We start from the raw sequence: 18568 nt of genomic DNA, 5'->3' as shown, positions 1-18568 counted from the left end.
GGGCCGTTCCCAACGTCGGCTTTCGGAAACAAGTGGATCGTGGTAGTTACCGACTACCTCACCCGCTACGCCGAGACAAAAGCCCTGCCAAAAGGCAGTGCATCCGAGGTAGCTAAGTTCTTCGTCGAAAATATCGTCCTACGTCACGGCGCCCCGGAGGTCCTTATCACCGACAGAGGAACAGCATTCACTGCCGACTTAACTCAAGCGATCTTGGCATACAGTCAAACAAACCCCCGCCGGACGACAGGGTACCACCCACAGACCAACGGCCTCACCGAGCGGCTTAACAAGACGATCGCCGACATGCTGTCAATGTACGTCGATGTCGAACACAAGACGTGGGATGCCATTCTTCCGTATGTGACCTTCGCATACAACACGGCGGTGCAGGAGACGACGCAGATATCTCCATACAAATTGGTCTACGGAAGGAGCCCGGCAACGACGCTCGATACCGTGTTACCCAACGTCACTGACGAAGAAAGCCTCGATGTGAGCGAGTACCTTCAACGTGCCGAAGAAGCCCGACAACTTGCGCGTCTCCGTATCAAGAATCAACAGACGATAGACAGCCACCGTTACAACCTTCGACGACGCTTCGTGGAATACCAGCCCGGTCAACGTGTTTGGGTGTGGACGCCGATACGCCGACGTGGACTAAGTGAAAAGCTTCTGCGACGCTACTTCGGACCGTACAGGGTGGTTCGACGTCTCAGCCCACTTGATTACGAGGTTGTCCCCGACGGCATCACGAACTCTCAACGACGCCGATCGCGACCTGAAGTCGTGCATGTCACGCGCCTCAAGCCGTTTCATGCGCGTTAACAAACTTAAACAGTGTTTTTTTTGTATTACTGTTTCATCGCAATTTATTCATTGTACTTTCTTGCATTATTATTGTACCTTCATCTTTAGTTAAAGCATCGGGACGATGCCTTTTTTCAGAGGGGGGCAATGCCACGTTCCATTTCCCAAGTTTTCGTTATCGTCCCAAAACACCACACGATTCTCAGCGCAAACCGCGCCTGCAGTTTTCCAGAAGGTTCCGGACTGTAGTAGATCATTTCGATAAGATCACGCCCACTGTGCGAACAGTACAGATTGTTCTGGAACCTACGCCACCGCCAGCGATAACGCTAGAACATTCGATGGCAAGAGTATAAATGCCGACGCGCTTCGCCACTTGTCAGTAGTTGTTGATCGAAGGCCGATGCTCCGTTCGCCGCTATCAGTCCGAGACTGCTATCTGTGCGAGACTGCTGCTGTAATTGGACTTTCCTTTTACCGGGCACAGGTTCGCCCAAATAAACAGTTAAATCCCAACACGAAGTCTCCTGTCTTCGGCCACGTCACGACCCCGTGACAATATAATGAAAGAAGCCTGCTGTGCGACTGCTGCCGAATGTGAAGCGGCGAGCGTTGCTCGCGTCAAGGAGCTCTATGCGGAGTTCGACAACGTGCCCGGAAACGTCGACGTCATTTATGACGGCACCTGGCTTACGCGCGGACATAGCTCGCATATATGTGTTGGCTGCATTGTTGAGATGCATAGTGGCCTCGTGATAGACCATATCGTGCTATCAAACTTTTGCCTGGCTCGCACCACAGGACCCAAGGAAGGAGAAGCAGGACATTCTGCCTGGCTCATTCAGCATGCCCCTCTGTGCCAGAAGAATGTTGATTGTACTGCTGGCCAGATGGAAGTGGAGGCAGCACTACGCTTGTTTGAGTGGTCACTTGAAAAGCACAAGCTTCGTTATACGACAATGCTGTTGGACGGCGACAGCAGGACATTCCATGCACTCACAGAAAAAGAGGTGTACGGCTTCATAAAGGTGGCCGAAAAGGACTGCATAAATCATGTACACAAGCGTATGGAAGATGCCTTACATACCCTTGTAGAGAAAAAAAAAGCTCAAGGTGGCTCACTTGGTGGAAAGGGCAGACTTACGCAACAAAAGATAAAGAAGATCACCTTAAACAATGGCTACGCATTGAGAAGCCACAGGAACGATGTTCCAGGTATGCAGAAGGCTGTTCTAGCAACTTTGAACCACATGTCTTCAACTGACGAGGCACCAAAGCATGACCTTTGCCCTGAAGGCCCAGAATCCTGGTGCGAATTTCAGAGAGCTCTTGCGAAAAATGAGAAGCCGCCACCACACAAGGACATCCTGCCCGATTTCGTAACTGAGGCATTGGAAAGAAATATATGTAGCGCGAGGCGAAAGAACCAACACAGGAAAGAATAGACTGAGAGGACAGAGCGCTACTAGCAACAACATGTTTATTTTCGACCTCCAAGCCGCTTTTAAGCCATAATCGTCAGGCGAGCAAGCAGATAAGCACGTGTATTCAGATAAATGCACGATAATGTCATCTACCTACAAGAAAAAAACTATAAATAGGACAACAAAAAAACCACACAGATAAAATCACGTATCACTGCGTACGCAGGAACGCCAGTTCCTTGGGTGACAAGGCAATTGAAGGCTTGCTAATACATACATCTCCAAGAGCATCAATAAGTTCGGCTTCTATGATCAACCGAGTCATCTCATCCTTATGCCGACCAACAATGATTGTACTCTGGAACAAGGCCGGCACCCACACGCGTGAATGTGAAGAGCGAGAAAACCTTCTCGCGGCAGTTTATCCGCCTTGTAATTGTGTTCTCTCAATCGCTCATTCACACACCTACTGGTTTGGCCGACATATTTTTTACCACATGTGAACAGAATAAGATAAATGTCAAACGAAATGCACTCCACAAATTTGTGAGTATGCCTTTTTGTGCACAACACCTTTTCCCCACGTGACGGATTCGTCAGCACATACAACTTCCCAAGTTTATCACGTACTGAAAATAGCACCCTAATATTGTCCCGATGTGCCACTTTCTTAAGGTTATGTGACAGCTGGTGAACATATGGAATTATGGCCGTGCGTCTTGATTTTGCCGGTGAATCGATAGAACATTAGATTGGCTTGACCTTGTGCGAATCCTTTTCAACTCTTTTTCCGCAACTGAAACTAAAACATGATCCGGATAGCCCGATCCTTGCAAACGTGTGATCTGATTATGGAAGCTCTGCTTCATAAGGTGCGCACATGACTTGTTCAATGCGTTTTTGAGGCAAGTCGTCGCGATGGCTCTCTTGGTTAGTTTGGAATGACCGGAATGAAATGGGAGTAAAGCTTTCTGAGCACGCGGATCATAGCACTAGCATAGCTGGTTGTCAGAACACTGAACACTTAAATCTAAAATCCTTATTCGTCCGTCGCTAGGCCATTCTACTGTCACTTCAAGGGGCTTAAGACCATCACGAAACACATTCAACACACTAGTACTCTCACTTTGGAAACTTTCCCTCGAGCTGTCATTGAAAATAATAAAATCATCTACATATCGGAACACTTTCTTAGCCGTCGTCTCTGCGAGACGATATGCCACAATTCTATCAAGTTTTGCCAGAAACACATTGCTCAAGACAGGCGCGATGCAAGAGCCGATACATAAACCCTGCTTTTGCAAAAGAATATCATTGTTCCACTTAATGAACGTCGAAGTAAGATAAAATTCTAACAGAGTAAGAAAATTATCAACGGATATGCCTGACTCAGAAGAAAACTTAACAGCACCAAATTCATCAATGCTACTTCTAACACATTTTAGCATTTGTGGATGGGGGAGGGAATAGTACAGGTCTGTCACGTCAATTGAGAAGGCTTTTAGCCCTTCATTTTCATGAGCTTCCATGAGCCTTAAAATACAATCGGAACTCTTGACTGAAAACGGATCTCAGACTTCGAGAAGATTGAGTTTGTCTAACAAAAAAGCAGCGAGTTCTTTCTGCCAAGTCCCTATTTCCGAGACTATTACTCAAAAAGGAGTGTTAACTTTGTGAGTTTTTGCATTAAAAAATACATTGAGGCTATTCTTCTTACTTTTTTGAATACTTTTTAGAGTTCCAACTACGTTCATGTTTTTGCACAATTGGATAGCCTTTGCTTTTACTTTGTTCGACGATACGCCATCTTTTAGATGGAACACCCTAAAAATAGCATCATTAGCTTTTTCCAAGAAGCATAAACGCGAAAAAACTGCGAAGCCACCTTCCTTATCTCCCTGCAAAATACACAGCGAATTATTGCCCAGGTACGACAAAACACGCTTAACAGGAATGCGAGAATACACAGGTTTACAAGGCGAAATGGCATCTACTCCTTTAGATGTAATTCTTTCTTCCTAGCCTACAGTCGCACGACGTGCCACCTCGCGCTACGTATATTTCTTCCAAATGTTTCACCAACAAGCCCCCATCGCCACTTTTGTCGAGGCATTGGAGCCTGTGTTTAGGCGTAAATTATTTTACAACAAAAGTTACAGCACTTTACCCGGGCTTTTTATGCAGGTATTTCTGTCCGTGCACAGTCGAGCTAAACCAAGTCTTCGAAAACGAAGCGACGCATTTACACGTGATCGACAATTCACGCGTATCCACGTGCGGCCGTACTTTGACGGCTTCAATATGTCACCGCTTGACAAGTTGAGTGAGTTGGAGGAACGAATTTCGACTCGCATGCAAACGCAAAACTAGGACACCTATCAGGTAGCGCTAGAGTGACATGTTTCGAAGGACGACAGTGGTAGCGGAGAATGCGACGGAGCGCCACCATTGCCACCACCAGCAGCACACATGAAGCGGTAGCGATTCTCCACTGACCAGTTGGTCGGTGGCATTTCGGGTGCCACAGCGGTCGCATTCACAAGCTCACGTGCTTCTTCCAAAGCGCCTAACACTACGGGAATCAAGCTACTCTGGAAGCGCCGTGCCGCCGCGCGCATGTGCAACTGCACCTGTTTTCCTGCAGAGGCCACGAAAGCAGCACCACTTTTCATGCTTTACTTCTTTTACCTTGTAAGCCACATAGAAACAAACGAAAATAAACAAAATACATAATCGAAATTTAAGCCCTTATTCCAGTACGCTTTAAATAGTCACAGCAAAGCTATTAGGACTTCATATTTGTGGTTCATAGCTCTTGCGCTAGGGGCGCGACATACCGGTTTTGGTTACTTTTCAATGCGATTTAAAAATGTAAATCATACTCGGATCACAAAAGTATGCTGCCACCTGTCACCGTGATTCACGCTCTTTTCCTTTCCATCAGAACTTGTCTAATCACTCGTTTTGGCCAGTTGTAGGTTCCTTTAAGGTATGTATGTCAACATACATATTTTATGATCAATCTGTCATTCGCACACTGTATTTTCTTGTTGTATTCACCATTTTTCACTTTGCTGACCAGCATCTTTGACCTGTGGACCTTTTCATTTGACCCCTCCCCCTTGTGTAAGACTGACACGGCGCTGCAAGTATCTCTGTAAATAAGAATTGTACCTATATATGGTAAAGTGAAATGCTGATGGTAAGAGATGAAGCACCTACCTCGAGTGTCTGATTTTATCAATGGAGGTACAGTGAAGCAACTCACGAAAACCCATCTCCTGTGCTGCCTGTGGGAGCTTGGTCTCCTTGGTCAGCAATGCAGGCCTGCAGCTCGCATGCCAAGGACAGTGATTGACTGGCGCACTGGTTCCAGATGGCTGTGGTGCTGTGACTAGGCTGATCCTGGGACTGGTGCCGCAGCTGCACCTGCAGCTCGAGGAAAGCCTCCTTGAGGTCTAGGTAGCGGGAACGGGCCTCCAGGAGCTCTTCCGACTGCTGCTCCTGCAGGCCACGGCTCAGGGCCAGCTGCGCCCGCAGCTCCTCAGCCTCCGCACGAAGCTGCACATTACACCACCGCTGCCTTTAGCTAGAACACTAACAACTGTTCCTTCAAAAAACCTCCTGTCTCACTCTCACAAGTTTGTTACAACAAAAAATGGAGCATTGCCAATTTATTGAAGGTTGTCTTATCGTCCTGGTCACTTCTTGCCCTCCAGTGTGCCTTGGTTCACAATCACGTTCAACTTTCCACTTCAATCCAATTAATTCATGAGCTTTTCACTGAAACACCAGCACCGACTTTTCAATGAGTCACAGAGGCTCACTCAGATAGAGTCACGATTCTAAGCGTGCCTGGGTGAGTAATGTTTTGGTGGTTGAGGAAAATTTTCGTCTGGGTGACCCAAAAGGGCAAAATATATGTCATGAATGAGCGCCACATTTTTATGCTTGTCTATACAGTTGAACCCCTTTCTCAGAGACACATAGATATAAAAGACACCGATGTGCCTACAGTAAAATACGGGTCGGTAAGAAAATGCATTTAAGGTACCTTACTTATACCTTTGCGAGATGTTACCTTCATGACACTTCGTTCACGCTGCCATAACACCGAATAGATGGGTAGCATGTGATGATTGTCTTTAAGAGACATCTCATATAAAAGACAGAAAATGTTACCCGAAGCATGCCTCTTATAAAGGGGTTTGACTGCAGTTCTATCCACTTAGTTTCAGCATCACTGTCAACTTAGTGTTGCCTTACATTTATAATCAAATACACTGACATACACTTCAACACATAGTTTAAAATATTGATTGCTTAGAGGTGTGATTTGGGTGGAGCCTCCCTTGCAAACTCTTTCACAAAAAGTTTGGATAAAAAAAAACATTTCTTGTGAGTTGTCTGTTTAAATAAAAGTTTCCGTGCTAAATTGCAACTTCTGATAACTCATATTTGAAGGTACGAGATCAAAAGGCGCCGAGTACAGAAGCGATCATGCGGTATATTGGTGTTGTAGCAAAGAGGAACAAACACTAAAATGCGTCACCCTCTTCAGTGACATCCGGTGGATCTGTCCTTACTGTGCATTGCCCGTGAAAGCTGCTCACTCTCTGAATCTGTGATCTGAGCTGTTGATAAAGCCATAAATGAAGCCATTGGTCAGCCCTTGCTCCTGCAATCAATAAAGGCCTTTACAATTGATGAAGGTGCTGTGCTCTGAAAACAATTTCAATGCCGCTCGAGCTTCAATCCTGTACATTGCCATCACTCGTGCCTCAAGATGCCACCCATTGACAGCCACTAGATCTAGTGTTCCTCCCATCCAAGACCCACCTGTCATCACTGGCACAGATGGTACTGACATGAAGGGCTGGCTTGCGACTGAGGAGTTTGTGAGCGCACTCAATAATTGGGAGCAGGCAGGAAAACTGAGCAACATGGTCTTCTACCTTGTGGTTGTAACAAGCCAGTTGTACAACAACTACACATAAGATGCGGACCAATTTCAAGGCCACTGTTATCGGAGTGTTTAGCCACCCTGCCGTTCGTAAAGCCGTATCTAGACTCAGCAAAATTTTTTTCTTCAGCTGGACTCACTGAGACTCGTAATCACCAAAATATTACTCGCCCGCACTCACTCAGAATCGTGGCTAAATCTGAGTGAGTTGTCTCATAATTAGGATTAGGATGTTGTAGGCAGCCGGCAGATCTAGCCTTGCATAATTTGCAGGCAGTGGCTCCGCCCGGTTTCCTCTTTGCTAATTGTAACTAACGTCCTTTCGTTTGTTGCTTTTTTTAACTAAGCACGGGCAGGCTGATAAAAGGTCGCACTTAGCGCGACGTAAGCCTGCATAAGCTGGCTGCCTCTGTGCTATTCCACATGCAGCATTGTGCCGGTACTCTATCTTGCTGCACCATACCCCAAACATAATTGTCACTCATCACCAGTCACATGCAAGGTTTGTAGCATTAAAAAATTTCAAGAGAAGCCATGACACTTGCTCCTTGAAGAGCCAGTGACCTCACGGAAACACAATACCACTCACCTTGCCACATGGCGAACCTAAATGTTTAAGTTCCTCGAATCAACCTTGCCGTTCCTTCTTAAGCTCACGACACTTAAGCAAATAGTGTTCTACATCACCACTTTCTTTGCGATTCGAGCACAATGGCATCGCGGAGAGTCTGATCTTGTGGAGCCATGCTGTTGTACGCGCTGATCCAGTTCGGATGCAATGAAGCAAGCAGGGCTCTTCCCTTGATAGCCTTTTTGTTACACATGGCTAGTGAGGCATCAGCCATAATGAGTGGAAATGCTTGCGGACAGCTTCTCGTAAGGACGCCAATTGTCCTTGAGAGCCTTCTTCATTGGTGAAAGTTCTAAAGCATTCTGAGCAAGTCTGTCAGCCGCCCCATTAAACGCTATACCCGCATGTGATTTATTTGATTTATTTTCAAATACTGCCAATCCCTCAGGAAGATTATTACAGGGGTGGGAGTTATTTCATACGTGACTGTACACAAGTAATGCGAACAGCAAATTATGCACTCTGTAAGAAATATACATATACATGTATAAACAAAAGTTCACAATCTAAATTTACATGCAGTAAGCAATTACATCAAGCATACCACAGCAACAGCAAAATAACATAACTATAAACAGAGGGACATGTGTACGCGTCAAACATCTTCTTCCACGAGTTCAGAGAATAATTCTAGCGTAGGCTGAGTAACAATGAATTCATCTAAGGCATTCCAGTCTCTTACGGCTCATGATAAAAAGAGAAGCGACATACATTTTAGTAGGACGAAATTATTCTAACGTGAATCCGTGTTTCTTTCGCGTTTCTCTGGAAGAGCTGCATGTAACAAAAGACCTGGGGTTGATCTTAATTTTTTGTGTTACAACAAATACAGGAATTTCAACCTGTGCACTTTTGCTCAGACAAAGTAGCGATGATGATGATATACGGTGTTTTTTGGCGCAAGGGCCATTTAATGGCCAAAGAGCGCCAGTTCATAAAACAGGAATGTGGACAATGATTGTGATTAGCGGCTGTATAAGGGCCATAAAATTCCTCGCAGTAAAGCGGGTAAAAACATACGATTAATAAAATCATGACCATGCCGTGAAAGGTGTGTGTGGTGCGAATAGATGGCAAAAGTTAATGATAATAAAAACGATGGTGGACATGTATGGCATTAGCACAAGTGCCTCACTCGTTCATACCCTCGTCCAAGGGCCGTGAGGCAAGTGCTTTATTGTGTAGCCACCGCAGCGAAAACCTCTCTGGAGAGGTCGTGCTACGGTATGCCCGAGTATAGGACATGAAAGCTATGAATTTCTTTTAAAAACGCTAACAATGATTTGTGACTAAAAAGCAGTTCCCTACCGACGAACATTGCAGGGTGTAAAAGTATATGTTGTCGGTAGGGTGAAGGAAAGTGTTGTTTTCTTAGAGTGTCCAATTGTTTGCACTGAATTAAAATGTGAAGAACTGTTAGTGCTTCACCACATCTGTCGCACAATGGTGGATCGCAGCCAGACAAAAGATATGTGTGTGTCGTGTATGTGTGTCCTATCCTGAGCCTCGTTAATGTTACCTCTGTGTGACGTGATTTTGATACTGGTGGCCAATGGCCAAGGTGTGGCTTGATAACGTGTAGTTTGTTTTGTGTGTGTGTATCCCACTTGCTCTGCCAGTAGTCCCTGAGTTTTCGTTTGAGAGACGGCTTAAGATCAAGGGCCGGGATTGATGTGGGTGTAATGGCGGTGCTTTCGTGGGCGGATGCAGCAAGCTGATCCGCCATCATGTTGCCTTGAATCTCACGGTGCCCTGGCACCCAGCACACAACAACATGTCGGTTGAGTGTGTAGAGTGTGCATAAAATGGAGTAAAGTGAAACGAGGAGAGGGTTTTTTTGTTTTTTAAGACTGTGCAGAGCCGTTACCACACTGAGGGAGTCTGTATAAATTACTGCTTTTTGTATTTGTGATTGTTTGATGTGTTTAGCTGCCACAAGTATCGCGTAAGCTTCCGCTGTGAAGATACTTGTGCCTGGATGTAGAGGGCCAGCATCCGAAAAGGAGGAGCCAACAGCAGCGTAGGACACAGAGGAGTTAGACTTAGAGGCATCTGTAAAAAACTCAGGACGTGTGTATTTGTGTTGAAGTTCAAAGAAGTATGTTCGAATATGGGCAATAGGCGCATGTTTAGTAACTTCTAGGAAAGACACATCGCAATCTATAGTCTGCCACTGCCACGGTGGCAGGTATGCTAAAGGAGCCATTAAACTGTGTTCGAGTGACACTCCAGTGTCCTCAGACCCTTCAGGCGAACTGAGAAGGGCTGCCTCATTGAAGGCCTGTTTTGAAAAAGAATGGAGCTCGACAAGTCATTAATAGTAGAGTATGAGGGGTGCCTCTTGTCTGCTTTCACCTTAAGGAAGTATACAAAGAACATGTAGGTTCTTTGCAGATGAAGCGACCACTCATTTGACTCAACGTAAAGGCTTTCTACGGGGCTGGTGCGAAAAGCACCTGTAGAAAGGCGGATGCCCGAATGGTGCACGGGATCCAGCATCTTCAAAGCACTTTGAGTCGCAGACTGATAAACAATGGCCCCATAATCTAAGCGGGTGCGAATAAGGCTTCTATACAGGTTCATGAGGCATTTCCTGTCACTACCCCACGTAGTACGTGACAACACTTTTATAACATTCATGGCTTTTAAACATTTTGTTTTTAAATACTTTATGTAGGGTACGAAGGTCAACTTGTTGTCCAAGATAAAGCCTAAGAATTTATGCTCGGCTTTGACGGACAGACGTTGCCCGTTCAGTCGAATGTCAGGTTCCGAGAGCAGGCCTCTCTTTCGAGAGAACAAGACACACGTGCTTTTTTGTGGGTTAAGTCGAAATCCGTTTTAATCTGCCCATTTGGAGACCTTATTTAAACCCAGCTGAACCTGCCGCTCACACATGGCCAAGTTGCATGACTTGAAGCCAAGCTGAACGTCGTCGACATATGTACAATAGAACATATTGCGGGGAATGGACAAGTGCAAAGAATTCATTTTAATAATAAAAAGTGTGCAACTAAGCACACCACCTTGTGGCACGCCTGTTTCCTGGACAAATGTTTGGGAGAGCACACTGCCCAGACGGACACGGAATGTCCGGTTTGACAGGTAACTTTCGATTATATGAAACATTCTTCCGCGCACACCAAGGTGGGACAGGTCTCTTAGAATTCCGAAACGCCATGTTGTATCATAACCCTTTTCGATATCGAAGAACACAGAGAGAAAATATTGTTTATGGACGAAGGCGTCTCTGATCTGTGCCTCGATACGAACAAGGTGGTCTGTGGTGGATCTACTTTCTCGAAACCCGCACTGAAATGGGTCGAGCAAATTATTTGTTTCAAGAAAATGTACAAGTCGGCAGTTTATCATTTTTTCGAAGACTTTGCACAAGCAGCTTGTAAGTGCTATAGGCCTATAACTCGAGGGTAAAGAAGGGTCCTTGCCCTCTTTCAAAATGGGAATAACAATAGCCTCTTTCCAGGAGGTAGGAATAGTGCCAGAAGACCAAATAGCATGGTACAAACAAAGTAAGGTTTTTCGGGTTTCGTTTGGTAGGTTTTTTAACATTTCATACATCACACGGTCAGAACCTGGGGCAGAAGTACTGCAGGAGTTTAGAGATGTTCGGAGCTCAGCTAGACTGAAAGCTTGGTTATATGCCTCGTATCTAGTGGATTTGTGTTCGAGTTTCTGCTTTTCTATTCTTGTTCTGTATTTTTGGAAAGTGTCAGTATAGTGGGACGAGCTGGATACCTGTTCGAAGTGTGCACCGAGGAAGTTTGCCTGATCTTCCAAGGTATCACCCTGAGTGTTTACGAGTGGAATTGTGTGTACTTGTTTTCCTGCTATCATACCGACCATGTTCCAGACTTTAGCCTCTTGTGTGTATGAATTAACCCCTGATAAAAACTTCTGCCACCTTTCTCTTCTGGCCTGCCGACGCGTTCTCCTGCCTTGAGACTTTATTTTCTTGAAGGTTTCAAGATTTTCGGCTGTCGGTGAGTTCCGAAGCAGCCTCCAAGCTCTGTTTTGATGTTTGCGCGCGTTTCGGCATTCAGAGTTCCACCATGGCACACATCGTTTTCCAGGGTGTCCATTTGTTTGTGGGATGCATTTTGTTGCAGCATCAATCAAAAACGCTGTGAAGTAGTTCACAGCAACATCAATGTTCAAAGTACAGATGTCATTCCAACCTAGACAAGCGATAGTGTAAAACTGTTCCCAGTCGGCTCTGTTTATGAGCCACTTGGGAACACGTGGTGAACACTCAGTTACTGTCGTTGTGCTCAAAACTACGGGGAAGTGGTCACTTCCGTACAGATTACTGACGACTTTCCACTGGAGTAGAGGCACAAGAGATGGAGATACTATGCTCATGTCTATGGAGGAGTAGGTGTTATTAGCGAGGTTACAATAGGTTGGTTCTTTTCGATTTAGGAGACACGCGCTCGACGAGATAAGGAACTGTTCGATCAGTCGACCTCGCGCGTCATACCGAGAGTCACCTGTGGTAAGAGTGCTTCTCACAACCAAAATCGATACTGGAAGTGAAACCGACAGCGGAAAATAACCGACGAAGACGAAAGTGTGCACGGGGTCAGACGAACGTGAGCGCGTGAGTTTCGGAACAGCGACGGGCAGAGGAAGAACGTGGCCAGCTAGCAAGAGCGCTAGGCGTTGGGCCTCAGGGGACCGAACCAACGAGCGGGTGTCACCAACCCAACCGGGACGAGCGTGGCATGTTCCTGAGGCGAGTGGCGGTTCCGGGCCGGGCCTGACATGCTGTTCCTGTGGCGGACGAGCGTGCGGGCCAGGGCAAGCGGCTGATCCTGTCCAGACTCGGGTCCGGCACAACCAGTCACCGAGATCGTGGCCACGGTGCCACGTCGGAGCCGGTCCGGCACAACCGCCAATTGAAGGTGCGACCTCGGTGTTGCGTTGGCTGCAGCGTGAGGCCGCCTGGTCCAGCACGAGCAGCTGATGGTCTGCTCGTGAGCTTCCGTGCACTTGGCAACCTCCCCGTGGCGAGGTTGCGTCGTCGACGCCATCGTCTTCAGCGGGAGCGTGAGTGGCACCCGACGGAATTAAGACTTCCGAGTAGTGAGGACGCGTGGGTTACTCGCGGGCGCGTAGGCATAGGGACTGTATGACTGAATTACGGAGCCAGTGTGTTGTACAGATAGCCACAGTGTTGTGATTGTTTTGTGTGTGAAGTCAATAGATGTTTCTCTTGTCCTTGTCTTGGGTTTCTGCGTCTGAGGGCCCCAGAACCACCACATTTGGCGAGCCTGCCAGGATGGCTTATTAAAATCTAAAGCCATTACTCAGACGCAGCCTTTGTCATGGACAGGGAGAAATTTATTGCACTTGGCCGACAGCTAGGGTTGGAGAACGAGGAGCTCAGAGAGTGGGTTGAGCGAGAGTGCGTTGAAGCTCGAGATGAGCGTGCTAGCGAGCGCGAGATCGCGAAAGAAAACCCTGAGAGGCAGCAGAAGCTGTTAGAGCAGCAGTAGAAGGTGCAGGAACAAGAGCTGAAGATCCTCGAACTGAAGCTTCGACTTCAGGAGAGCGCAAGCAGGGTACAGCCAATGGTGGCTGACGAACAAGAAGGATCCAGCATGAGCGCCAGAGGAATAACAGAGGTCTGCAGTCCTCATAAACTGATTCCGCCCTTCAATGAGGCTCGGGACGACCTCGACGCGTACCTGCAGCGATTTGAACGGGTCGCCACGTGTCAAGGGTGGCCGCGTGAAAAGTGGGCTCTTTCGCTTAGCCTATGCATGACAGGAGAAGCGCTAACAGTCATAGGCCGGTTAGATCCAACAGCTGTGCTGAATTATGATCAGCTGAAAGCAGCGCTTCTTCAGAGGTTCCGCTATACTGCGGAAGGCTACCGCGAAAAATTTCGTAAAGCGAAGCCCGAAGAAAACGAGACTGGTCTGCAGTATGCTGCAAGACTTTCCGGCTACTTTGACCGTTGGCTTGAAGTGGGAAAAACGGAGACAAGCTTTGCTAGCCTGCGAGATCTGATGATAAGTGAGCAATTCATGAAGGGTTGTTCTCCGGCACTCAGGATCTTTCTCAAGGAGAGAACTTGCAAAACCCTGAGTTCGCTTTGCGAGACTGCCGATAACTTCATGGAAGCACAGGCGCTCACAAACTTAGGAAGAGAACGGATTCCCAAGGATCCGGGACCTTCGGTGTCCAAGCCGGAGTCCGCGAAGAAGACGGAGAAGCCTGCAAGTCGCTGTTTCCTTTGTGACAAGGCAGGCCATCGCGCAGCCGACTGCTGGTCCCGCACGAAAGGGAATACTTTCAGCCGATGCGGAGTATGCAAACAAAGTGGACACAGCAGTGACAGATGCCCCGGTAGAAAATTTGGCAAAGACCAGGCATCATGTATGCTATCGGAAAAACGCGAAGACTTGACACCTGAACACCATAAGAGTGGCTACATTGTTCTCCAAGACGGCGGAACAATACCCATCGTCAATGCCACATCAAGTCGACGATCCGCGAACGTTGGAGTCGCTGACATGCCTGTTGTGGAGGGGTTCCTAGAGGACAGACCAGTGCATGTGCTTCGAGACACCGGCTGCAACACGGTCGTCGTGCGGCAATCCTTGGTTCCGAAGGAGAAGTTCACGGGAACGACGAGCCCAGTGTACTTACTGGACCGTACTGTGCGATACCTCCCAGAGGCAAAAGTCCTTTTGCAATGTACATTGTTTACTGGGGAAGTACTCGTTAAGTGTATGACCGACCCATTATACGACGTAATTTTGGGCAACATCAAGGGCGCGGCATTGCCGGATACGTTACCTATGAATGAGTCAGCACCACAGCATGACCATGGCCACGTGGAAACAAGGCGTGCACCACGCACAGACTCTAGCAAAGGGAATGCTATCAATGGTGAGCAGGATGTATCTGGCAATTTGCACGCAACCCAACCAAGATCGAATGCGGAGGAAGCGTATGAGCCACCGCATGAAGCCATGGAAAAGTGGCCCCTACCTGAAGAAGTCCTCGTGGGAAAAGCAGGAGAAACGAAGAAGCACACTTCTTTACCTGTGATGACTCTGCCTGCTTTACAAGTGGGAAGTGAGGCGCTTAAAAAATATCAAGTGGATGACGAAACTTTGCGAAAGTGTTTCGAGGCGGTTGGCAAGAAAATCATGTCGAACGATCGAGAAACAGTGTTTTTCATTCGGGACGGAACCTTATTCCGCAAGCACAACTTGCCAGATGGAACTAATTTGGAGCAACTTGTTGTACCACGACAGTTGCGTGAGGTGGTGCTGAAACTAGCCCACGAAGGCATCTTAGCCGGCCATCAAGGTATCACGAAGACAGTAAGCAGGGTCACTGGAGAGTTCTACTGGCCGGGTGTCCAATCCGACACAAAACGCTTCGTGAAATCTTGCGACATCTGTCAACGGATGGTGCCACGCCACCTGGTGGGACGCGCTCCCTTGGGCACCATGCCTATCATCGAGACACCGTTTACGAGAGTTGGCATTGATATTATCGGCCCATTGTCACCAACATCTGAAAAGGGCAATCGCTACGTACTGACAATGATAGATTTTGCGACGCGATACCCCGACGCGGTAGCACTTCCCTCCATTGAATCGAGACAGGTTGCGGAAGGTCTCCTGGAAATGTTCTCTCGCGTTGGCATACCTAAAGAGATCATCAGTGATCGCGGCACGTCTTTCATGTCAGCAGTTATGAAGGAATTCAGCCGACTTCTTTCATTCAAACAACTGCCTACTACGCCATACCATCCAATGGCCAATGGTTTGATTGAACGTTTTAATGGGACATTAAAACGCATGATAGGGCGAATGTGTCAAGAGCGTCCGAAAACCTGGGACCGTTACATTGGTCCGTTACTGTTCGCCTACCGAGAGCTTCCCCAATGTAGCACTGGATTCTCTCCTTTTGAACTATTATATGGTAGATATGTGCGAGGGCCAATGGCTGTTCTCAAGGAGCTCTGGACGAACCCTCGCCTCGATGACGAGACCAAGACGACATACACGCATATGATGGAGCTGCGGCAACGTTTAGAACGCACCTGTGCGCTCGCACACGAAGAATTGATGAAGGCAAAGAAGCTGCAGAAAGGGTACTACGATAAGAAAGCGAGACAGCGCGAACTTGTCCCTGGTGACCAGGTGCTGGTGTTGTTACCAGCCGATGCTAACAAGCTGGTGCTTTCCTGGAAGGGCCCCTTCCCTGTTATTGAGAAACGCAGCGAACTGGATTACCTAGTAAACCTGGGCCACAAGGTTACGCTCTTTCACATCAACATGTTAAAGAAGTATGAGGAGCGCAAGCCACTAAGCCAACGAACGGTTGCAGGCGTTACCACGACGTTGCCAAGTGACACAGACGAGGTTCAGTCCGACGAAGTGCCCCATATCACACTAGAACAGACACAGGACTGGACGAATGTTACCATAGCATCGGAGCTCAACGCTGATACACGACAGCAAGCCACAGCGGTTCTTAAAGAATTCAGAGACGTTTTCTCAGATGTACCTGGGAAGACTGACATTGTTCACTGTGAGTTGAAGCTTACATCAGAGGCTCCCATACAGGTACGACAGTACCCGCTACCTTTTACTGTCAAAGGTGCCGTCGAGGAGGAAGTGAAGGACATGCTGCAGTTAGGTGTCATTGAAAGGTCAACGTCAGCCTATCACTCGCCCATAGTGGTCGTCAAGAAGAAAGATGGCACCATGCGTTTGTGTATTGACTTCCGACAACTGAACAAGGTCATACTTCCGGATTGTGAGCCAATCCCTCGCACAGATACGATGTTCGCTAAGCTTACGGGATGCAACTACTTCTCGCGCTTTGATTTTACTAAAGGATACTGGCAGGTACCTATGGCCAGTCAGTCGAAAGAGCTCACGGCTTTCTCATGTGAATCTGGCTTGTACCACTTCAACTTTATGCCCTTCGGCATCAAGACTGCGCCGGCAGTATTTAATCGGTTAATGCGAGTCGTCACCGAGGGGATTCCCAATGTGCTATATTACTTTGATGATGTGCTCGTCGCTACTGAAACTTGGGAAGAACACTTGGTAACCCTAAAGAGATTGTTTGAGCGCGTCAGAGCGGCTCGTCTAACTATAGAACCAGCGAAATGTGTGGTCGGCTGTCCGACTACCACTTTTTTGGGCCACACTGTTGGGCAAGGTATGCTGCAGACGAGTAAGAGCATTACTGATAAGATACAAGCAGCTGTGTCGCCAAGCACCAAGAAGGAATTGAAAGTCTTTCTCGGCCTATCAGGTTATTACCGCGACTTTTTGCCCAATTACGCTGAGTTGACATTTCCGCTCACAGAACTTACAAAGAAAGGCCACCCCAATAAGTTATTATGGGGTGAAGAACATGAGAGAGCGTTTCGACAAGTGCAGAATCTATTGTCCACGCAGCCTGTGCTGAAGTCACCCGACTTGCATAAGCCATTTGTTCTGCGCACGGATGCGTCTTCGCGGAGCTTAGGAGCAGTATTGCTCCAGGAACACCAAGGCCGTCTGCACCCAGTTTCCTACGCGAGCCGTAAATTACTACCCCGCGAAGCAGCCTACTCCACAATTGAAAGAGAAGGCCTTGCCGTAGTCTGGGCTGTTCGCAAATACCACATTTTTCTCTATGGCAAGCCGTTCACGTTGCAATGTGACCACCAGCCATTGACTTATATTCAGTCAGCTAGGCACCTAAATAATCGAGTCCTGCGGTGGAGTCTCCTTCTTATGGAATATGACTTTCACGTGGAACACATTCATGGTGTGAACAACGTTGGTGCCGACTATATGAGTCGTGCGGCTTTTACCGAGCAGTGACTTATTGCCGTTGTACACAATTTTTTTTTATCATGTTGTCATCATAGTGCAATTGGTTTTTTTTTACATCTAAACTGTGACATTTAAAGTGTGCGGAACCTTTGTTATATTCGGGAACTCTGTGTTACGTGTGTACAACGTACTGGAAGTTGGGGGGAGTGTGGTAAGAGTGCTTCTCACAACCAAAATCGAAACTGGAAGTGAAACCGACAGCGGAAAATAACCGACGAAGACGAAAGTGTGCACGGGGTCAGACGAACGTGAGCGCGTGAGTTTCGGAACAGTGACGGGCAGAGGAAGAACGTGGCCAGCTAGCAAGAGCGCTAGGCGTTGGGCCTCAGGGGACCGAACCAACGAGCGGGTGTCACCAACCCAACCGGGACGAGCGTGGCATGTTCCTGAGGCGAGTGGCGGTTCCGGGCCGGGCCTGACATGCTGTTCCTGTGGCGGACGAGCGTGCGGGCCAGGGCAAGCGGCTGATCCTGTCCAGACTCGGGTCCGGCACAACCAGTCACCGAGATCGTGGCCATGGTGCCACGTCGGAGCCGGTCCGGCACAACCGCCAATTGAAGGTGCGACCTCGGTGTTGCGTCGGCCGCAGCGTGAGGCCGCCTGGTCCAGCACGAGCAGCTGATGGTCTGCTCGTGAGCTTCCGTGCACTTGGCAACCTCCCCGTGGCGAGGTTGCGCCGTCGACGCCATCGTCTTCAGCGGGAGCGTGAGTGGCACCCGACGGAATTAAGACTTCCGAGTAGTGAGGACGCGTGGGTTACTCGCGGGCGCGTAGGCATAGGGACTGTATGACTGAATTACGGAGCCAGTGTGTTGTACAGATAGCCACAGTGTTGTGATTGTTTTGTGTGTGAAGTCAA

The 18568-nt window shown here is 47.8% G+C and overlaps 1 protein-coding gene across 2 annotated transcripts in view; it reads right to left on the bottom strand.

Moving 5' to 3' along the window:
- Positions 1-18568, bottom strand: part of milt (trafficking kinesin-binding protein milt) — a 354950-nt gene that overhangs the window by 177284 nt on the left and 159098 nt on the right. For both annotated transcript variants that reach the window (XR_012895561.1, XM_037424365.2), the window contains exon 7: positions 5503-5795. Coding sequence is in view for 1 of the 2 variants with exons in the window: in XM_037424365.2 (XP_037280262.2) it covers positions 5503-5795 (293 nt within the window). In the remaining variant the exon portion in view is untranslated. The remainder of the gene's footprint in view (positions 1-5502; positions 5796-18568) is intronic.

Source organism: Rhipicephalus microplus, chromosome 5 (genome assembly GCF_043290135.1).
Source record: "Rhipicephalus microplus isolate Deutch F79 chromosome 5, USDA_Rmic, whole genome shotgun sequence".
Lineage (NCBI taxonomy): Eukaryota > Metazoa > Arthropoda > Arachnida > Ixodida > Ixodidae > Rhipicephalus > Rhipicephalus microplus.
This window is presented reverse-complemented; position numbering and strand designations above follow the sequence as displayed.